The sequence below is a fragment of the Medicago truncatula genome, chromosome 1 (genome assembly GCF_003473485.1).
Source record: "Medicago truncatula cultivar Jemalong A17 chromosome 1, MtrunA17r5.0-ANR, whole genome shotgun sequence".
Taxonomy (NCBI): domain Eukaryota; kingdom Viridiplantae; phylum Streptophyta; class Magnoliopsida; order Fabales; family Fabaceae; genus Medicago; species Medicago truncatula.
Window position 1 is genome coordinate 14,108,604 of NC_053042.1, and position 24,137 is coordinate 14,132,740.

At 34.6% G+C, this 24,137-nt stretch overlaps 2 protein-coding genes across 5 annotated transcripts; one reads left to right on the plus strand and one right to left on the minus strand.

The window, feature by feature from the left end:
* Window positions 1–3,752: 3,752 nt before the first annotated feature.
* On the plus strand, window positions 3,753–8,092 carry LOC25482819 (uncharacterized). The gene is made up of 3 exons (XM_013611417.3): window positions 3,753–4,202; window positions 5,420–5,550; window positions 6,715–8,092. Exons 1-3 carry the CDS (start codon window positions 4,017–4,019, stop codon window positions 7,451–7,453), a joined length of 1,056 nt encoding a protein of 351 aa, XP_013466871.1. The 5' UTR covers window positions 3,753–4,016; the 3' UTR covers window positions 7,454–8,092.
* Window positions 8,093–10,344: 2,252 nt separating this feature from the next.
* Window positions 10,345–23,528, minus strand: LOC25482820 (ENHANCER OF AG-4 protein 2). Of its 4 annotated transcripts, none has more exons than XM_024782543.2 (12): window positions 23,103–23,527; window positions 22,119–22,195; window positions 18,484–21,015; window positions 17,886–18,387; window positions 17,197–17,305; window positions 16,907–17,028; window positions 14,397–14,584; window positions 11,987–12,593; window positions 11,675–11,900; window positions 11,284–11,376; window positions 11,056–11,165; window positions 10,345–10,760 (listed from the first exon to the last, which is right to left on the minus strand). In XM_024782543.2, exons 1-11 carry the CDS (start codon window positions 23,211–23,213, stop codon window positions 11,095–11,097), a joined length of 4,638 nt encoding a protein of 1,545 aa, XP_024638311.1. In that variant the 5' UTR covers window positions 23,214–23,527; the 3' UTR covers window positions 10,345–10,760; window positions 11,056–11,094. The 4 variants fall into 4 exon arrangements, with proteins under 4 accessions (XP_024638311.1, XP_024638255.1, XP_024638285.1 ...); XM_024782487.2 differs by having other exon boundaries at window positions 11,489–11,900; window positions 23,103–23,526; XM_024782517.2 differs by having other exon boundaries at window positions 11,052–11,165; window positions 11,489–11,900; window positions 23,103–23,526.
* Window positions 23,529–24,137: the final 609 nt, after the last annotated feature.

Here is a 24,137-nt window from a genome sequence, read left to right on the forward strand (position 1 = left end):
ATCGAAGTAAAACTCCCTAGATCTACACTTTTAAGATTCGGATTCAAGCCTTTTTTCAAACATTTTCGAAAATCATATAACAACACATGCAGCTTTTAAACGTGAGAGAAAGAAAGAAAAATCCGTGAAATCATTACCTCTGTTGGATCTGTTAAGATCTGGAGGTAGTGTTCTTCGGAAAACTTCAAGTCCTTCACGAATCCGAGAATCTTCTTTGATCTGTCACGAATTGAACCGATCTAAACCCCTGCTGAGATCCGTCACTGTTTCTGTTGTTGATGATGGTGAGTCCGAGTTGAGTTGTCACAATTCCAGCTTTGTTAGTGCCGGATTTGTTACGATTTAGATTCTGGTGATTTGAAACTGAATGGAAGGAAAGAAAGTGGTGTCGTACGAGGTTTATGATGATTCTGGCGTTACCGGAAAAAGGTGAATATTCATGAGATATTCATGAATTTCTTGCGGAGTTTTTTGTGATTTGATCTGAAATTAGAAACGAGAGAAAGAACAGGTTTTAGGGTTCGGTGATTGTGATTGAACGACTGTCAGTCTCCGATCTTTTTCTTTCTTTTGCGGCTAGGGTTTTTTCTTCTCCTCCCTATTTTTTTTGCAGGCTTGCTTTTATATCATTAGGGTTGAAAGTAATAAGGAAATATCTACCGCGTTACTGGATTTGGCAACCAACGTTTGACCCTATGAATTCGCCTAAAAAAGAGGCGTACGAAGAAGAAATGAAAAAAAAGAAAAAAAAGGACCCTTGCTGAACTTTTCGGACTTATTGACTTCATTAGACAAAAAAACGGAAAATAAACATTTATTAAATATTAAAAAGCAACTAACTTTAAAATTAAAATTAAAATTAAAAGACGGAAGTTAGATAATGAAATAAAAGGAGAGAAAAGTGTCTACAATCGGAACAAAAATGAGGTATTTTAAAATACTTCCCTGCCGAAAATTTCACTGAATCACGAGATCGACCAGAGTCAGACGACGCACGTCCGTGGGATCCTTGGTCAAAATTTAGGGTATGACAATCATTGTGTAGGTATATGAATCTATGTTGACAGAGGAGCACACAAACCATTTAAATCATGGTAAAAGATATCACAACTCCCTTAAGATTTTGATTAATTGCTTGGCTTCATAAACAAAAAAATATTTTGATTAATTGTGAATCAAATGGAAGACATTAAAAATTGACAAAAGAATAAAGGATAGATTAGTAAAACCTTGGAGTGCACAAGAAGAGTATCTTCTCTGAGATCAGAATCGCAGAGTTCAATAACGAGGTGTTCCATGAACGCCATCTAATCGGCAGTGGTGGTAGATTGGGGAGTTTGGATATGCTCCACTTAAGGTCTGATCCATTTATAATATTTAGATCTATGGATGTGTGACACGTCACGAAAAAAAATATTCAATGGCCAAGATTTAAAATTTGAGGATTGTCATTCAATTTAGTAATTAATAGAATTGATTTGATTATAAAAGAAATTAAAAGAGTTTATGGGTTGCAAGTTCTGAATTGTCTTGCACAATGTGAAATTAGGTTTGTTTGATTAATATGATTAACGGCGATTAAGGTTTCCTTGAATTCCGTTTACCTTCTTTGTTGGAATGAACTAGGTTTACTATTAGTTATGGCTTAGCCTTTATAAACAAAAGTTTTGATATGACCATGTGTTAACGGTGGGAAGTTATAATATGTGTGCCTAGACAAGGGCTATACTTTTGACTTTCCCTAAAGTTGGATCATAAAGCTAACAATCATACTTGTAATTAATTACAAGAATTTATTAGAAAATAAGAAATTTACTACTGTTCTTGTTCGGATGAAGGCGGAATAGTCAGTCATATACCTTAACCTATAGATCAGGTCAACCGTTGGTTGAAAAGCATTAAGAACATATCATATACAAATTAAATCATGGGAATTGAATCATAAACTAAATAGAAACTTTATTAATTGAATCCAATAAATAAGTACAGGTTCATCATGAAACTCTAATCAAGAGATGTTTAGTTACACATAGTAATCAACATCATTACAAAAGAAGAGAACATACCCTAGACAACAAGAGGATGAGAAAGCCCTTCCTCAAAGCTCTGGATGCCTAACCCATGCCTTGTACTGCCAACTTTTTTATGAATAAAAGTGTGTGCAAGGGTCTCTATATATATGCAGGGGCACATTACACAGCCCCAAAGCGCAAGGGTGCGCAACAAAATCTCATAACGCATTACAAAACCCCACAAGGGCGAACTCCGCAGTTTTTCGTCCTTTTTCGAGCGTTCTCTTGTCTTAAAATGCCTTGAAACTTAGGATGATTTTTCCCAACTTGTATTTTCTTCAAAAATCTTCTAAGAAGCATCAATCTTCATTCTTCAAATCACTTCTAAGAACCACTAATCTTCATTCTTCAAATACCTTGATCCTTCATGTGTGTCTTGCTTTGCTGAATTACATCACTTAACAACTAAAAGACTCAAAACAACTATGAAGTTGCATGATTAGGGATGAACGTGAATTACAACGACTTGAATGAAAACAATACAAAATGTTCATCAAACCAGCGATATCTCATTTACATGACCTCTTATTTGTCTTCAAATGTAAATGAAATATCTAAAAACATAGCCTAAAATATCGTATGATGTTTCATCATCACCAACCACTTAAAATAAGATTCCAAACACTGCATAAACAATCAAAACCATGAAATAAATTATCCTTTTGAGAAAAGCAATGAAACATAAGTCATTACACCCTGATGAACTAAATTATCCTTTGATGGGATCCTTATTAAAAAGTCTCCAAGAAAATCATGATTCAGAGGGATTTCTTTCTTCCAGATTACGTAAGAATGAATATAGTTGCTCTGGTGCTCTATTTGAGTAAGAATCTGATAAGCATCTTTTTCCGAATAACCATTAGCAGGATTAGGAGACAAAACCCATTTTTCAGCCACGTTATCCTTAAACAATGACACAAATATCTTTCCACCACATTGAGGCCTTTCTTCCCCTCTCCTAATACGACCCTCTTCAACCCATACTTAGTAGCTAACATTTTAAACCACAACTCACCCTGATAAACATGCAACCTCCAACATCATTTTTCCAACATCTCCAAATTAAATTACCTCAAACAAAAGTAGTGCTCACGTATTCCATAATCAACTGTTACCATTTATTAGGAAATTTTATTTTTACTGTAACCAATTATACATAGACCCGTTCATCAGAATCCTTCTCAATTGGGACGGGTTTTCCTTTTCTCAGTCGAATCTTGAAGGAGGGATAAAAGTGTTCCACCTCCTCCACAACATTGCCAAAAGGTTTTTCAACAAAGGCTTCAAACTCTTTGAGCCAACTTCCGATTTTCCGTCAACAACTCAACTGAGAGATTCGAATTCATTTGTATTTTCTAACACCTTCACAATGACATGGACAAAGGATGCAATTTTATTGGATGTCAATATAAAATTGAGTTTGCGTAATTCGACCATATCCATTGAACTTTTCTTAATTTATTACTATTTCGTCCCACAATGAGTGATTCATTTACATAAACAATTGTTTTAAAATTATTGACCTATTTCACTTTTCAATTTAATATTAATTATTACTTTTTTTTTCAATTGCACTATCTAATTAATTACTTTTATTTATAATAATGGTAATTAAAATTTCGAAAAGGCCATGCACTTTTTCACTTTCATTTTTGACTACGAATTACTTTACTATAAAAAAACAGAAGAATCAAGAAAAGAGAAACAGAATGAAGAAAAAGTTCTCTATTTTCATTTTCCTTCTCAATTTTCCCGAGAAACTAGAACCAAACGCTGATCAAAATTGAAAAATCACAAACCAAAAATCAACTCAATCAGATCCAAAATTCGCATCAATTCCAATTCTTTAATCCCAGTTAACGAAATTATCATCATTGACCAATTGGAATTACCCCCAAAATATGTGAATTGAAATGGGTTTGTGTTGATTTGGAAGAAATTGAGATGGAAAGGGAAAAATGGAATGAGAATAATTCAAATGGGTATTTTGAAAATCAAGTTTTGTGTGATTATGATCGAGAATCAGTTACGATGTCTTCATCTTCATCTCCACCCAGACTTGGTTACATTGAACATCATGTATCTAAATTTGATACATTGGTTGGTATTGCAATCAAATATGGTGTTGAGGTACTTTTCAACAAATTTTGTTTTTTTGGTTTTCTTATGTTATATATATAAAGTTTGATTATTTTTTGGTTGCTTAGAACATATTTGTTTTTTGGTTGCTTTCAACATATTTTGTTTTTTGGTTTTTATGTTATAATTTTTGTTATGGGTTTTTAATTTTATTTTTAGTTTTTGGTTAACCCTTTTTATTTTTATTTTTTGGGAATTTGATGATGAAAGTATTAGATGATGGTTTATGAGTCAATTTCTTGCAATTTTTGTTATTGTGGTGCTGAGGGTGCATGTGGGTGCAGGCTTTTTCTGAAATGATGATGGGTTTTTGATATTTTGTTGTTGCAATTATTATGATTCATGCATGTAGAGACAAAGATAATTGAAAGGAAATAAAGGGAAAAACTAAGGGGAATATATGACCTATTTGGGTAAACAGCTTATTTGTAGCTTATGGCACAAGTGCTATTGGATAAACATACATAAGTTATTTCTTTAGCAAAAGATAAAATAAAGTTAAATTGTTTTTGTATATGCTATATATTGTTTTTATAAACTATATTAGAGAACTTGTGAAAATAAGCTAAGAAAAACTTTTGAAAATTGTCATAAACTGTATTCATAAGTTCTCTAAAAGAGTCTCACAAAACTTACGTCAGTAGATAAGCACAAATAAGCCAATCCATACAGGTCTTAAGTGTATATTTGGATTGACGATGAGTTTGGCAAAATTAGGTGACGTCGTGATTTTGTTGAAGCTTCAAAGTGTAGTTTTTGCCTAAATCATGTCAGCTAATTGTGTATTTTGTCAAACTCGCTGTCAAGAGTTAAATCTTGTTTTTTTGTGGAATGGTTTTGTTATATTAATTTTTATTCCTAAGTTGTGGTTTTTGTTTTGTTTCTGGGTTTTGTTGAAGTGTTTACACGTATACGATATTATTGTTTGTTTGTTGGTTGGTTGGTTGGTTACATGTATCCTCCACCCTTCTGAAATGAGGAAGACATTGTACCTATGAAGCACAGACACTGGACACATCGACGCCTGTAAAAAATTGAAAAATGAATTTATTGAACGTAATCACATGTGTCGGTGTCAGACACCGGACACGCCTTCCATCCATCAGTAGTGTTAGTGCTACTTATCATTGTTCTAATGCTTATTTTTCAAATTGAGTTGTATCTCGAAGTATGATTTCTTCAACTCTTTATGTTTTGGGAAATTGTAGGTTACAGACATCAAAAGGATGAATAGCCTTGTTACTGATCATCAGATGTTTGCACTTAAAACTGTTCAAATTCCATTACCTGGAAGACACCCTCCGTCTCCTTGTTTATCAAATGGTTCCATTACTCCAGGGTATGTTTATCTCTATTTGTTTAAGCTATTAATGAATAACACTGAATTTGAAAGCTAGATCTTATCCTTTTTATTTTGGTAAATGTATATTGGACGAAATAAAAGGGTTGAGGGGAGGGGGTTAGGAAATTTCGTTTTTCGTAGATATTTTGATACTTTTTGTGAGTCTTGAGGATGATTCATGCTACAATAACTAGATAAGTTCTGTATTGTGCTTTAGTTAACTAGGTAAGTGTTGCTTTAGTTAACTAGTTAAGTGTTTGTATTGGTCATGCTTGTAGACGTTACCGACAAAATTGTAAAGTTGAAGGCCGAAACCGAGAATGTATCTAGAACTAGAATGAAATTCTAGGCTACAATTTTTCCAAATAAATATATTTAAGTCTAAGGTTTTTAAATTATATACATCCAAGTCTAAGGTTCAACCATGATCGGGATTTTTTTTGGCTTGTAATGAAGGCTTTTTGACAGTTTTTTAAGTAGCTGACGACATATGTTGTTCACTAATAGTGTAAAATGTTTTAATAATCTGTCATTAGATCAAACTGAAGCCTTACTTTTGTTATATCATTAGGCCAAACTCTTTAACTTTCCATATACATGTATATATGTTACAGTTTTTCCTTTATGCTTGTTCTCGAGTCATATCAACTAATTCCGTCATAACTTGCTACTTTCTTCTGTGATTATTGGTGCAATTTTTTCTTGAAAAAACAGCTTATATCCATCAATTCCGTGCTCTGTTTCTAGATTGTATCATAGTTAGGTGGTTTTAGGGAACAGTAGACACCGTTTTTTGGACAACAATCTTCTAGTTGTCTTGGTTATTTTCCTCTGTTTCTTGAATGATGCTTTTAAATGTTGCTTTCATTCAAAATCACACTTAACAAATCCTACTGAAGTAACTATGCTGCAATAGGCATCCTTAGTTTTTTTTTTTTGTAAATATGTTGCAATCTGTAATTTGTCTTAAATATCATACATATAATATAAATAGCTATACATGGAAATTTCAGAAGAAATATAATACAAGAAAATAGATTCATAGTATTCCCTGTTTATGTTTGTTACAACACATAATATCTTTTTAATAACACCATTGATGTGTGTTTATTTACCATTAGCATTTTAAATCACTGATGACCATGACCATCATTCCATCAGAAATGGTAACTCTACTCACAGTCCACCTGACAATGCGCACCGTGAACTGCTTGAATCATTTCAGTCCACAAAATTGAAGTCTTCTGATCGGAAGGTCTCTCCAGCCATGATCTCACTACAGGGTTATTATGGACTTCCCTCTAATCCATCAGAAAATGGTTCATCATCCAAGAACTCGCCTAATTCTTACCGTCCCTTGAGTCGTCACCGAAAATCCAAAAGTTTGGTCAATGTTATTTTGGAAGAGATTATGGAAAAGGATGATACTGCACCAGGTGCACAACCCTGGGAACTTAGCTCTGTTAAACGGAATGACAAACTTGTCCAGAGGCGTCAGAAATCTGTAGCCGACTTTAGCAGAATACCAGAGTTGATTCTGAGGGAGGATAATAGCAGCAGTGGTGGTCTTCCTTCAAGAACAGGAAAGGGTTTAGCTTTGAGACAGAAAGCAGCTAGCCGAACTCCATTGCCAATTGATTCTGAATCAAGTGGGTTGGTTCCTGTGCCAATGAGTATGGGGGATGATGTTCAAACTGATTGTTCATCTGGTGTGAAGAAATCATCCAGTACATCTTGTTTGCATGATCAGGATAATTGTAGCTCATCCATTTGGCCATCCAAAATGTGGAATTTGAAACCAGATTTACAGGCCCTTTCAACTGCAGCCATTAAAAAACCAATCTTTGATGGCTTACCTAAGCCACTAACTGGTAGAAGGAATAAAGCTGCACTTGATTAATATATAATAATTTATCAAATCAATTTTGATCCTTTTTTTGTGAGTAAAGGAATCATTAGCTGCCACATCAATGGGTAGGTTGGAAAAGTAAAACAGTGTACAAGAGAAAAAAATATCAAACATCATATTCTCTCTTTGAATAGGGCAATGTTTTTATGCCAGAAAATACTTCCAATTAATTTATTTTTAAAACAGTCTTGGGTGACCTTGTTGTGGTCATAAATGTAGGACTGGGGGACCTTGAACATTATATCATTCAACCATTTTTTTGTATGGTCATAGTGATACTTTTAGGAAATAGATTCCCTGTGTTAAGCAATCAATCATTGTAGCTTTGCCTCGGTTGTTGATAAAGATCATATGATTGAGATTTTGAGTTCTTAATTTTCCAAGATCACAATGTAAGTCATCTGATCTCTATCTAACAACTTAGATTGATCAATAACACAAGGAAATTCCAACCCTTGGTAGTTGGGATCCATTCTTTTAGGGGTTTGGTCACCTTAGACCTTATGGTGACAAGTAAATGTACTAGTTTGAAATGTGTCTAGAACTTGGCGAAAACAAGTTACATGTATTGATATGTATTTGTGTAGTGGTATCTCTTTGCAATTTCACTTCTCAAATCTTATTTTTGAATTTGATTAATGAGGTACTTCATGAAGTTTTCTACTGTTTTATTGTGCTCATCGAACTGCTTTAACTTACATGGTTGCAGTTATGATATTATTTTTGACGAACCAAAACCATAAGATATAACATTTTTTAGGGTTTAAAGTATAAGCATAGTAAATTACCAGCACTATTTATGCAGACATTGGTTTGAGATTAACTAATGAGAAATGATATTTGTACAACCAATTTGTGACAACTTCTGTACAACTTTCTCTCTCATACTCACATGATGGTCTTATCCTCTCTCTTCCTTTTTCTCTCTCCATTGTTTTTGACCAATAAGAAGAGAGAAAAACAAGGTTGTCACTAAAGTTGTTATGGAATGGATGTACAAATATCATTGCTCTTAACTAATCGTTTGTTGTCTCTAAATATATTAACTTTTATTTAATTCCACTAAAAAATTTCATCAAATAATGATATCTTTAAACTTTCTTGTCTTCAAATTTGAGAAAATTTTGATTCCACTACTAAAATCGCTGATCTGGCAGATACACGTTAATTAAATAAGACAAGTTTTTTTTTTTTTTAGAATAAACAAGTTAAAATAATTTGTACCAATAACAAACAAAAAAATTAAAATAATGAATTCAGAATTGAATGTGATATAGATGACAGAAAGTTAATATCAGAGAAAATAACAAATCGTTTCTACTTCATATTTCTTATGTGAAAATACAGACTCCAAGTCTCCAACATTGACATAATAACATGCATTTCAACATTAAAAATGTGCAGTACTGTGGGGCCCAAGGACAATCAAATTCATGACATGTCTATGCCTATCCTATCTACAAGTACTTTTTGCCTCAAAATAAATGGACCGGAAAAAGAAAGGTGCGATGAGCAATAAATAGCAGTTCAATCTCCAAGTACTTAAATCAAGAAAAGAGAAGGAAAATAGCTACTTGAATTGGAAATTACTTAGAATACTTACGACTTACGAGTATACTACTGGAATCTATATGGTAGCTAGTAGGTAATTATCTAGAATATCTTATAGAGCTCAGAATTCTGTTGTCACATCAACTCTCTGTGATATCAGTGTTTGAACTACTACATAAATAAGACATTTCGTTTTCTTTGCATTATCTTTGTTAGATTACCTCTCAGTCTCACTCAGGTCTCTACTCTAGTTTGTAAAAGAGTTGTCTTAGGTTGAACCATAAAGGCACATGTTAAAGGAAATAAAATAGAAATTTTGTATTGGAAAAAGCAATTTTGACTTTAAAAAAGTTGATTGAATGCACAATCTTTAGGAATATTATTAGGGCACATGTTAGCATTTGTCATTGTAAAATTAGACTTGCTGCTGATGTTGTACATTCTTGAGAATTAGATTCCAGGCAGCTACAATGTTTAGGAAGGAGGGGAAATACAATGGGACAGGAAGCAGACAAGTTCAACATCTAGAATCCAAAAAACGAGGAGGGAAACAAATAGTAAAATTACCAGAGTGAGGCGTGAGCTAAAATGTATGAACCTGAGGCCTGATAGTGTTGCATTGAGCTTAATATACTCCATATATTCAGCATTTGACAGTATTCAGTGACATCATTTGACAGATTATTTTGACTGTCATTCTCAAACTCAGTATGTTTTTCACCAATTGAAAATCGGGAGCATGCCACATCAGCTGATTTCTAAGAGAACATAGGATGCATGGCCTTTTCACAATGACAGTATTACTCTGAATAAATAAATAAAATAATGTCAAAACAACTGAACACTAGAAAAAAATCATCAGAGTGTTCATGACCTCTTGAGAGAAGCTGAGATTTAACAGTTAAATTAGAAAATAGAACTCATAGGCTGTCTCGCATGAAACCTAGTTTCCTGCCTGGTTTAATGTTTGACACCATAAGCGGAAAATATTGAATTATTTACACTGTATATTAATGCAAGTAAATAACCACAACTGTATGGCCTCTGTACAAAAGGTGAGTTGCCCTCTACATTAATTTTCATATAACCAGAGCTCTATCGAACAGCCAAAAATAATGTTCATTTTCTTGCTTCCTCCTTACAATTACCTTTCTAGCAACTTTTAGGACAAAGTATAATACATTTAACCTAGTATTAACGTCTACCTCAGTAATCCAATCAGCTACAAGGATCAAGGAAAGCTCAGACAAAATTTAAAATCTTTAACGTAAGAACTCCAATGCAGTTTAGATGTAAGGTCCTCTACAATGGCATTTGCATGGAGCATAGGAGAAAGAGGTAAAAGCACGAATGTATAACTAATTTTATTTATGCAGCAAGGATTCAGCAGTATGAGAAGAACTCAGTTAAACACAATTTTAACCCTATCTGACATCAGTAACATCAACATTCAATTATTGTATTCTAAACTGTAGAGTATAAACTGATTTCTATATATAGATCATTTGTAATAATTACAAGAGGTGAGAGAAACGGGTAAACTAAAAATGTCAAAACTAGGACCTAAACTTGGGATCCGATGTTCTTTGGGATTTGTCGTCAGGAAAAATTAAATATACACACAGTCCTGCTAAAAGCCTCCACAAGTTTTCAAAATTTTCTTTGGGGGTAGTCATACGCACTACACAAGTGAATTAACTTCAGTCCACATTATGTAACTTCATTTGTTGATCCACCAGCAACAGCACTGAAAGATTAAAAGCAGTTACAATTCAGTACTAAAAGAGAATCTTGAAATACGATTTTTTTTCAAAATAAAAATTACCATAAGTATTGAACAAAACAAATTACAAAAGCACACTTGACCACTTTACACTTCAGGTATGTGTAACAACCTAAATCCTTCTAATTATTATAAAAAAAATAAAAAATAATATGACTCCGTGCAGAGGCAAGTTTAATGACCATTGAATCAAAATCAATTTCACTTTGATGTAAACATAACAAATAAGCTATGAATAATAACCAATATCCTTACACACCAATATTGCAGATGAGTTGGAAAAAAAATCCAATCAACATCAGGTAGGCCTCCAACAATTAAGTGCAGGAATGTCTGGTCTAAAGGGGAACATCTGAGGAACACCATATCCTGATGAAGGAAACAAGATTTTGATGCATAAATATAGACTCTTAACATGTGGAATTTCAAAGGGAACTATTCAACTAAGAACTAGGAAATAAACAAATTGTAAAATTGGAGAAAGTACCTGACTTTGAAGGAGGAACAGGTATACTGACGTTCGCATGCTGAAAACCTATGTTGCTCATTGGTGGTCTTTCAAGTGGTGGCCGAAAATAATCTGTCATCGCCACCATCAAAACAAACATTCAGAATTAACTCAAACAACACAAATATGTGCGGAGGATTTATCCCTCTCCATAAACAATGCTGATTGTTTATTTTAAACTCACTTGTTGACATCCTCCACTGCTCATTGGCAACAAATTGCCTCTGGCCATCTGGAACGGATGTCAATACGTGCGGTGGACAGAAAGAATGTGGATGCTGCTGAACTAAAGGATTTGGATATAAATACTGATTAGATGGATTTTGGGGTGGGGTGGGATGCACGTTTCTTGGAGCAAAGCGAGGATTACCGATCTGAAACTCCTGATTAGGTTTAGGAATTTGAGAATTTAGATGCATATCGCTCTGTCCATATTCCAACTTCCTTGTAGGGTTTAAAGCAGAAGAATCCTGAGAACTGCAACCTGCCATTGGAGGAAAGCAAGCAGACGGCTGTGGCAATATTTCATTCTTCACAACAGAGCTATTTTGACCTCCAGGAAAAGAATTTCCAGCCATTTGAACTATTTGGATGCCCTGTATAGAGGACTCCATTTTTCAAAACCAGTAATGCAAACAAATAAAAAACAAACCATAGAGAACCATAAGCAAAAACATCTTACACTATTTGTGCCATTAGAGTTATGAAGCTGCTGATAACCTGATAGCGGCGATGACTGGTGTGATGATTGAGATGGCAGGATAGAAATTGAAGGCTGAGCTGTTCCAGATGATTGAGGAATCAACGATGGTGTAGGACAAGGCGGTGGTAAAGGAGGTGGGGGTTGTAGCAATGAGGGTGGCGGAGGTGGGGGAAGAGATGTAGATAATGGAGGTGGTGGAGGTGAAGAAGGCAAAGGTGGGGGAGTAGGAGGCGAATCAAGTGGTAATGGAGGAGAACCCTCACGAATAACATGATCCTCTCCAGAAACGTTCAATGCTGGATCCAAACTCCTATCTGAGCCCTGAAATTGAAAATCCATTTCAGAGGTACTGTTCAACAATACAGGCTTTTCATCCTTTGGATGACCTGAAACATCCTCCATTTCTAGCTCACCATCCACATCTTCCAAAATACAGTGTCGCTTGTCACTTGGGGTAACGGTAGAAGTCTCTGAATCCACCAGAGTGCGAGTAGGATCAGCTGGAGACGCATTATTAGAAAAATCATCGTCCTCTACGAATATATGCGAAGATAACAAGCCAGCCAGCTGAATTGTTGAAGCATTACTGAAACACAATAGCCAGATATATCAGAATCTGAAATAGTTTTTGAAATTGAAAAGAAGTAAAAATGGAACTAGAACTTTAAACAAATAGCCAGTTGTGTTTTCATAAAATGAAGAATTTCATATTGCTAATTGAAATCCCAGACAAATGATATAGAAAAATGCAAAGCGAGACAAAGATAAATAATTTCCATCGACAATTTCTTTTCCACTGTCACAACTTGATCCATACACTATTTTCTCCCATTTCAGTTTTCAAATACTTCATCAGAATTAATTACTGAGCAAAATTGACCAATAGTATGATGACTGTAATATGTGAACTTGTGTTACAAAGTCAGAATGCAATGGTTTTTCAATACCTGTTGGAAAATAAATTCAATTCCAACTAAGATTCTTCTTTCTATAGCAGTATCCATAAAAAAGAGATCACCTCTTACTCCTTTTCAACATTCCGTTTTTGTAATAGAGAAGAGGAGAAAATACTTATACTTGACCATTAATGATAGGAACAATAATTCAGAGGCTCAACCTCTAAGAGTTTATGTTGGGAAAAATATTAGAAATAGGAATAAGCAGTGGTTTGTATTAGTTGTTCTCTTTTTCTTTTGTTTTCTGTTTTAAAGACACACTGAGAAGAGATCCTCCCCACTACTGGTGACTCACAGCAACTAAACAAAAAGTCAAACACTCTTCTATCAGGGGGGAGGAGAGTCTCTTTATAGACATTCTCTACAAGGAAATAAGGGACCGTTCTTATCAAGAGAACTGTATCAATAAAGAGTAACAAGATGCCAATTTTTTCATTTTCTCCATGATCCAATATGCAAAAATGATGCAAAGCAGTTCACATAGTATTACCAGAAGCTTCAAAATGGTAGAAGCCGCAGTAATGCAGGTTACTAGAATATGATTCAACTTTGTCCGGCAACAATTGTTAGGAGCCCAAGAATTGAATTCGAAAGAAAGAAAACTTTCATGAAGAAATATGATAAAATGGGAGAGAATCTCTCCTTCAAGGGTTTCCCCTTCACAACAGAGACTACTATATTCACAATGACAAATATTCAATGATAGTACTCTCTAACATTTATGTTCTCATTTTTATATACATACTCTCTAACGAATCCAAATAGCAACTAGCTAACTTCTATAACAACTCATAACTACAATCCAAATAACAAAAAACTAACTTCGCTAACTACTTTAACTTCTCTAACATCTAATATTCTATACCCCAACACCTTACAAGTTTTCAGTTTGACAATCACTCAAGAAAGGAAAAATATGGTATAATATAATTAGTACATAAGTCAAACTAGATAAAAATTGCTCCGCTTTTACAAATCAATTTTAAAATAAAAAAAAATGATTTGAATTGAGATTAATTTTGAATTTGTAAAGATTAATGAATCTAGTTTAAACATTAAATTTTTAACCATGATTTGAATTGGCTGAATTTCCATCCAATTACTTTACTGTATTTGAATTGACATAACATTTACCAAAATGACAGACATGTTTCTTCCTCAAGTATTTTATTACATTACTAACTCTTGCATATTATATTCTTTTTGTTTTCACTCTATACTCTCAACCTCATCTGTATATAATAATTCCAAAAGTTATGTTATGTTGTTTGCTGTATTTTTTTCTCATTTATGGATTCAGTCTATCATGGGTTAAAGATGGGCTGTATAGTATAAAAATGACAAGTGACTTATCAAAGGAAAACTTGAATAAAAATGAAAACAGGCACATTCACTTAAATTCTTAAAAAAATTGATGACCGCAATAATCACACCTTCCATACTCATCAACAAGCATGCCCTCCATTTCTCTAATTGGGTCATCCACAGATCGTTCTGCTCGAGAAAGACGCCGGAAAGAAAATCTACCAGCCATATCATCACCTGTAACTCCAATATCATTCATGTAACGGCGAAGAACCGATCCAGGAAAAATTTTCCTCTCAAGCCACAACCTTAAAACCTGCAATCCACCCAACATAAAAAATAAATAGGAAAACAGAAATGAAATATTCCACTGGCACACATCATGCTAACTTAAAAAAAGTGGCGTCATAAACACCCGTAATAATTACAAAATTAGTATCCACTACTATATATTACTCCCTCCATCTCAACTCATTAGTAGCATAATAAAGAAAAGATTGGACTATTGAAGTGTTCAATAATACTGCCAAGCAGACAACACTTCAGATTAACAGATTTGGTTTGCACTTTATTTTAATTCCATGGTTCTGTGTTAGGGGTTCATATGTAGGGTTGAATGTTCTAATCTAAATAATTGTTAGCAAAAGACTCATCAACAGAATCAAAGCTGGACCAAACGAAGTTAGAGTCTCTCACCTTCAATTAGTGTATGACACAATTCTGTTTTGTGGGTGAAAATAGTGATAGCTATGTTGACCATTCATTATAATCTCGAGATAACCGAAACTACACCTGAGATTAACTGTTAAAAGTTTCTTGGCAGACACAAACAAGGACAATAATGCCCTTTTCACTGCTTCGAACGATGCCAAAAATTTTAGTGCTTTCTCGCTAATTTAGAAATTTTTGTAGTGATTCTCGAGGGTTTTTCCTTTTAGATTTCAATCATTAGAAAAACTCTAAAACATCTAAATAATCATAAAGAATCTAAGTTTTCTTTTTGTAGACATATCACACATCCAAGAGTTAGCACCGAGATGTATGCTTTTTGCAGATGATTCGGAGAGCCGAGTGCTTTTTCATTAAAATATAATTTGTATAGTTGATCCCTCTGGTGTGTGTTCACTTGTATGTCCTATTTTCAGTTTGACACACTTCCCAATTGTGATTAGAAAATGGTTCTTAAGCTCAAAGGAATTTTTTTACCTATCAACAATAATACCAGCAATGCTTTATAGTAGTGACTGTTCGACAGTAAAAGTTAAACAAGAGCATAAGCTAGGTGTTGCAGAGATGAAAATGTTGAGGTGGACGTGCACATGTGAGAAACGATATGACAATGAATAGAGGTTTATAAATAGCTGGTGTAGCACCTATTGAAAAAAACAAAATGACAAACTCATTAAGATGGTTGGCTTGTGAGGAAAGAAAAATAGTAGCCCTGGTAAGAAAGAGTTCTTAACCTGATAAACAGATATAGAAGACCAAGGAAAACTACAATAGAAATCATCTAAAATAACCTTGATCAAACTAGAAATTCTGGAAAACTGGTTTTGACAACATAGAAATTATTTGATCCAAGTAGCTAACTTTACCTAGGGGGAAACAGTTTTTGTTATTGTACACTTCCCAAGAATAAGAGGTTTCTTCACACACAGCCTTATGAAATCCAAAACTAACAGAGAGCAAATATTTTATCTCAACATTGTACCCAAAGAATTAATACGCATAGCATTTTTAAGATTCATAGACCCCGAGCAGCCCTTTCCACTGATATTTGTGTGATTTTCAACCTACACTTCAAATTAACAGCCCTTTTGTTTCTACATCACAAGAAAATATTTTCTTTCGGAAAACTTGTTCGGTGTGCTGGAACCTAGTTGCTTGCCCCTTCCTTCTGGAGTTGCTTCACTTTGATATGTTTTATTTTACGGGTTATGCAATTAACAGCGCAGTGTGCTTTAAAGTTTTAACGATTCTACTGTCTGTGCTGTTGGAGTAAAATCCAAGCATTTTTTAGCACCTCTAATATCTCTATTTTCAAATGGGGAGGACTGTACTTAAACCGTTATAGCTTCTATCTAGTGAAACGATGGCCGTTTCAAGGAAATTACCAATATTAATACTAGTGGAAAGACGGGCTCTAATGTGTCAATCTGTCCGCTTTTCTATTACGCTTAATTGTATATCTATTTTATCGCACTTGGTTATAAATTTTTTGGCCTATACCACAATCAAATAATTTTGGCAAATAAGATGAAAATAAGCTCCTGTTATAGTGTCCGATATTGTTCCTATTGCAGTGGAATTGTTCCCATGTCAATGATATTTAATTGATTTTTTTAATTAAAGATTTAAATAGTATTATAAAAAAGATAAAATTGTAGTTACAATAGTTTAAAATAGGAGTATAATTGGAAGAAAAAGTATTACACCAAAACTATGTTCTCTTTACATATAGTATAGAAGTATAGATATATATTATAGATGCAGAAAATTGAGACCCTTGTTGGAATCTCCATCCTTTGTTTCCCTTTTATTCCATTCTGATGTTTTGGAGTATGCTTATCATCATTTCATACGTCAATTCTTTTCTCTAAAATATAACTTATTTATCGCAAAAAGAACAAGAGCTGACCTTTAGACATTGGCGACGATTTTCACGATTTTCACGGGAACTAGTTCCACGGGGAACAGCAGCACCAAGAAGACGTGCCAATCCTCCTTGAACTGCAGGGATGTAAGAAGCGCCTGCAATGCCTGAAAATATATCCGCGATTAGAGTTGAAGATGCCATGAAGAAAACACTATTTGAGTTGAGATATGCAATTTAAGCAGAGAATAGAGAAGATGAAGAGCCAGAGAGAAAAACAAGTGACTTCATAATAAATGCTACGAAACAGCTTTCTATGAAGTAAATGCTCTCACCTTTATGATTATGTGAGCATTGGGTTATGGAATCAACCAGAAAGAACAAATCCACTTTACGATGAAAACTAGTTTCACTTTCTAGCTTTCGGATAAGAAGTTCAACAACCTGAACATATAGATCTTCCAGTAAGTCCAATACATGAAAATTAACAATAAAAGTAACGTAACTGAAAAATTTAATTGCAGAAGTATCATAGAAACTATATTCATATTACAATAATTTATCTATAAATATGACCAAAACAAAATGCCTTGCTATTCTGAAAGTCAGAATTAAATACAAAAGGACACAAGCAAACTAATAGTTGAAGTATGTAGTCTGAAGATCATGTGAAATACAACTAACACATACCACTATAAAACCATCAATTTCAATAGAACTTAGACACTTGTCTAAAAGCTGAGCTTATCCGTCTATCTACAGTACGACAATAATTGTTTTTAATATTTGAACTGGTTTCGCACTTAAACACTACTCATCAGATTTTTAAAAAAAAATTAAATGACATCAAAGAAGTATTCCAGTTGCAATTACCATTGTATTATTGCACACTAAAGTAGCTTTTAAATTAATTTATAAGGCAACTTTCAACCCATATGCTTGGAGTAGAATAGGAGGCAGAAAATCATATATGCAATTAATAATTTAAAGATAAGAGAAATAACCGTGATATAATGAAGCATACCTCATTGGCAATGCCATATTTAGCACAATCAAAGGCAAGACGTGTTGCGCGCCCAATACTTTCCTTGGTCCTTGACAACGTCTCGATCATTCCTTCAAATGCATCACGGGCCATAGCAGCCTCAGTACCACTACTCAGAGATCCCCCAACAGCCCTTTGTCCTGAACCAACTCTTATCTCCTCATTTTTTTCAGCATCAAGTTGATTCTGAGAAGTGGAGTGATACCCATTGTTTAATGGAGAAGCTAATGTTGGGTGCTCATAAACTTCCTTCATATCTGCCTGGCCACTATTGTTAGATACAGACAGAAATGGCTGCGCCATAGAGGGGCTAGGTGTTCCCACTTGAGCATAATGAAGGTCAAAAGGATGACACTGATATTGCGCTACTAGTCTCCTTTTTGCCTGGGCAACTGCAATAAGATGCTTCATAGTGTTGGCATTTTCTGGAGTCCCAGAACCAACATATAGGCTACTTTTTTCTTCTGTGCCCAACTCTAATCTATAATAACGTAAACATGTTATAAAGAAAGAAAAATAATCAGTAAATAATTCAAAGAAGAAGGAAAAACAGACACCGAATCAAAATCATATGTACCTATCAACATGAAAAACATCAAGTTCCTTTAAATTTTCTGTTGCAGTATGAACTTCAACCGACTGCGGTGATGTCTTTGGTGTAGTTTTGGACCTTTCAACATAAGACGTAGGCTTCTTTTTATGAGTTATAACTTGACTCTGCAAAGTGTTGGTGCTAATTAAACTCTTTGAAGACCCATTATCAGCCTTCTTTTGAGTAGTATTACTGACTTTAGGCAAAGCTTTGGAAGATTTATGTCGCTCAGCATTTGATTTTGTTGTGGGAAGAGACTTAGGGAAATTTACTGGAGAGATTGAGCTTAATTTTTCCACATTCGAAGGAAAACGCTTTCTATTTAATTGCTCAGGACTGTGAGGTGAATTGACAGCAACAACTTCATCAGCATTCTCTTTTTGAGGATGCCTTGTAGGCAAAGAGACATTACATAATTTAGTTAAATGTCCTTTCAAATGGCTATCCTCAGGTGTACCAGGTTTTTCCTTATTCAGCTGAGAAACATCGGCATTCTCTAACAACGGATCATTGCTCTTCACAGCCTCTGAAACAAGAGAGGGTGATCTAATAGTTTTAGAAGCTCCTCCATGAACAGGAGTCTTGGATTCATCATCATCATCCTCCCCAAGGCAAACAGCTCTGCGTTTCCTCTGTAGTTGTTTAACTGCAAGATTATCTGCATCCCCTTTCAGTCTAGTAGAACTCATTTCTGCATGTTGATCAGAAGAAAGATTAGCAGAATGAGGCAAAGCTTTCCGTTCTTGACTATGATGTTTTGTACCAGTCAGCACTTCACAAACAGAATCATTGGAATCTACTTTAGCAGTCTGAGCCCTAGATGACAACCCTTTCTCTGTTTTCAAACTTGAAGAAGACCTTTTCAACTCTGTTTTTTTCAATGCCTTGTTACCTATAACAGTAGAAACAGGTGAAGCACTCTTCATATCTTCAGGGAGAGAATTTAAAGGTTTGTTGTCTTTGACATCCATACGCTTTAACTTCTCAGTAGCAAATAAAGTTTCATTTGTTCCCAAATTACCCTTTCCTTGAACTTGGGTCTTGCTTTTCTTAGAAGAATTCTTTCTATCAGCCTCCTCAGAATCAACAGGAAAGACTTGCAAAGAACTCCTCATATCTTTAGAGAGAGAATTTGAAGCTTTGTTGTCTTTGACATCCATGCGCTTTAACTTCTTGGTAGCATGTAAAGTTTCGTTTGTTTCCAGATTACGCTTTCCTTGAACTTGGGTCTTGCTTTTCTTAAAAGAATTCTTTCTATCAGCCTCCTCAGAATCAACAGTTAAGACAGGTGAGACACTCTTCATATCTTCAGGGAGAGAATTTAAAGGTTCGTTGTCTTTGACATCCATACGCTTTAACTTCTCAGTAGCATGTAAAGTTTCATTTGTTCCCAAATTACCCTTTCCTTGAACTTGGGTCTTGTTTTTCTTAAAAGAATTCTTTCTATCAGCCTCCTCAGAATCAATGGGGAAGACAGGTGAAGCACTCTTCATATCTTCAGAGAGAGAATTTAACGTTTTTCTGTCTTTGACATCTATACTCTTGAGCTTCTTGGTGGCATGTAAAGTTTCATTCAGTCCCCAATTATTCTTTCCTTGAACTTGGGTCTTGTTTTTCTTGAAAGAATTTGTTCTATCAGCCTCCTCAGAATCAACAAAACTCTCCTGCAACTCATTTTTTACCTTAAGGCTTGTTTTAGCTTTCAGCAAGTTCTTATCTTTATTTCCGCTGTTAATACCTGGATCTGATTTAGGAGCATCTTCAGAATCGACAGAGAAAGCATTTTTCCCCCTTTTCCCATCTTTCATTGTCTCTCTAGACCTGAAAAGATTAGCATGGCCTGCAGATTTTTCACCCTTTGAAAATGCTATATCAAATCCACTTATTTCTTTATCAGCTGCAACTTCGCTTCTCTTCCTTGAGCTAGTAACAAGCTTTCTTGCCTTGTTCCCATCAGTAGAAACACTCTGTGCATTATCATCATGCTTGAAGTCGTTAACTTTGCAAAAATCCTTAATATCAGAAACTTCATTCTTTCGACATGATTTATCCTCAAGGCCTGATTTGATATTGTGCTTGTTTAGTTCTGTACCAATGGATGATTTACTTTCCAACACAGGTGACAAAACAGGAGATGAACCGTCAGTTGCACGGCCAGATGTAGAAGGCTTTTCATCCTGGCAATCAGTTTCTCCACATCTTTGTTCATGGTGCTCCAAATTTGAGCCAACATCTTCCATAACAGTCTTCGCTTTTTCTACATTTGATACCACAGCATCAGTAACATCCTTTACATCATCCACTACCCCATCAAAAGAAGGGGCCTCTGACCCAACACGTGCATCATCAGTGTCATCTGTCAAACCACCAGCTCTCTGTTTCTCTAACTCATCATATTCTGCGCAGATTTCCCTCACAGCTTGGGTAAAGCACTTCGTCTTACCATGCAACCGAGCAATCGTCTTAGTTTTGACCTCGTTGGTGAATTCCTGAATATCAGCAGGGAGGACAAAAGCTCTGGGAAGGAAAAGATTGTACCAAGGGTGCAATGTAAGAAGATGAAATGAAAAACAGTTGATCTAATGAATGAAAAAACAAAGGAAAAGAAGAAAAGACATAGATCACAAAATCATATTACTTGTATTTAGAAAAAGAATGTCAAATTACTTGAAATTTACTCGTTGATACCATCATAGTCGTCAGCTCAGGACTTAAATTTTGAATCACAGCAAAAGAGGGTTACCAAGTTCTCTAAAATTGAGTGGCATTTATGGTTGACAGTAATCAACTAACAAATATGCTAAGAAACACTTCACTTTTACAGGGAAGAAAATAATGAATAGGATTCCTTCTACTAATAACATTTGGATAACACAACAAATCCACCAAATCAAAAAATGTCCATCACGGAAAAATGATAATAATGACAAAATTCATGTTTTATTAATCCAAAAATAAGATGAGGTATTACTCCACTAGTTACCAAACAGCTGGAATATCCTTTGAATGATAAAAACAATTATTTTTTTCTTTCTTAGGACAATATATCAAAGTTCCAAAATTATTAATTTCTAACCAGGATAAGGAATCATAAACCGTATTCGTTACTTGAATAAAAAATTTTATAGTTGAATTACTAGACACTAAGCAACTTCATAGTATCAGCCAGTCCTTCAGGATCACTAAAGAACTGGCCAACATCCATGGAACTACTTGCAACCTAGCCATTATCAGTTACTAAAAGAGTTTATAAGTTTCATTGAATTACATGACAACTAGCTATTCACACACTGTTAATGCAAGGTTTTAAATTGCAGTGACTACGGCAACCGCATGAATGTTGCAAATCGCAGAAAATTGGAATTTGTTTAAAATATATTACACAACGGTGTTATAGCACCGTTCTAACCGCAATTTGACAACAGTTCCTACTAGCGCATCACGGAACAATAGTGATTTGTTCAAATTCCGCTATAGCACCCCTATAGCCGCTATTTAACAACACTGAACTGCATTAGGCCGTAGTTGCAGTCAGTATCAGCCATAACAGAATCGCAGTTTAATACCTTGTGGTAAGCACTAAATACTACAATTAAAACAGGAAAGAGAAAGAGAGTTACATTTCTTCGGTCCCATAAAATTGAACAAAAAATTTCTTCGGATCAGGTTTTTTTTCCCAATCTTCAGGCCTGCTTATCTAAACACAAAAAAATCAACAAAATCAGAATCCCAACATTAAAAAAACAATAAAAAAATGAAACACTTCAATTAATTGGTTAACCATCTAGCAATGAGAATAATCACCAAAATAAATAAAAAGAAATGGAACATAAACAATCAAGCTTTAGTCGGATACATAGATGAAACAACGTCATAATGTTCTATCATATACCATATTTCTATCCAACTCATTAATCTCTAGACTTTTTTCTTAATAGTTTTTCTAGGTCTTCCTCTGCCTCTAGTGATCTGACTATGTTCCATATGATCTACTCTCCTTACTACAGAATCTACACTTCTTCTCTCTACATGTCCAAACCACCTTACCCTAGTTTCCACCGTCTTTTCTACTATAGGTACTACCCCCAAACCTCTCTACTAATGTTATGAATCAAAATATTTCTAAATAATAAATGAAAATAAATGCTCCTATGAATATACAGGTCTTCTCTCTACATGTTCAAACCACCTAACCCTAGTTTCCACCATCTTTTCTACTATAGGTGCTGCCCCAAATCTCTCTAATAATGTTATGAATCAAAATATTTCTAAATAATGAATCAAAATAAATGCTCCTATGAATCAAAGATTCAAAATAATGAAAAATATTCAAAAGATCAATCAGATTTCCAAAAATCCTAACAATGTTAAACTTCAATTCGTCTTCAATTCATAATGCACCAACATAAAAGGAATAAAATCACTACAAACAAATACAAAACCCTACATATAGAAAATTTCAAAAACCTCATCAAATTCATAACTCCTACAACACATAATTCAAATATTCAAACGATAACCGAATCAAACATCACATTAACAAAACGATTCACGAAGATTCAAACGAAAACAACGTAAACGAGTTAGGATTGAGGAAAACGTACTTTTGCAGGCCAAGCGGGGAAACCTTTAACCTTAGCGAGAACGAGATCGCCGAGGGTCAAGTGCGCATTGGCCTTGGCTTTATTTGCTCCACGTCGGCGCCATGGAGCCATATCGGCAACGATGCCACGGCGAAGGAATGGAAAACCCTAGAAATTATTGCGGCGGGGATCGCCGGTGAGGAATGTTCGTCGGAAGCGGTTAGAGAAGCGGAAACAGTTACGGCATTGGCAATGGCGGAGGAGAGAGAGGGAGATTCTAGAGAGAGAGAGAGAGAATGGGAGAGAGAGTGTGAGAGAATCGGTGAGGCGGTGAAATGGAAGATTTTGTTTGCGATTTTGAGAGTGGCTGGTTTCGGAAAGGAGTATGATATATGAATGGAATGATATTGAAACACAATGAATGAGTTTTTTTTTTTTTTTTTTTTTTTTGTATATTTTTTTCCTCAGAGATATATTTTGATTTTGATTTTGATTTTCTTTTTCAACTTCTTCTGTACGCTTTTTGCATGTGATGATAATGTAGGAAGGGAGTTGCTGTTAGCACACCTCATTTTGTTGAAACACTTTTTGTTGTTTCATTTTTTTTTAAATAAACTTTTTTGTGATAGAAGAATGGAACTAATTAGATTTAAATTTAAATATATAATTTAGATATCAGTAGAATTTATATGAAACTTAATCATCTCACTTCTGAAATTTCTCAAAAACATATCTCATTTGCCTTTTCGACGGCAGCTAAGTTTCGTTGGAAATATTTTAGAGCAGTTCAATAACTTTTTAAATTTGTTTAACTGATCGTAAAAGTGTCACGGTAGTTAACTATCACGGGAAGTTGAACGGTAGTTAATTATTGTTGGACCAACGACAGTTAAATAAAAGAGCAATTTGAGAAGTGAGGTGACTTACATTGCTAAAAAATATACCTTAGTCGCATTTAACTATCATTTGGCTTTCTGACAGCAGTTAAGTGTCGTTTGACACTTTTTAGAGCGGTTCAATCACTTTTAAAATTGATTTAACCGATCGTAAAAGTGT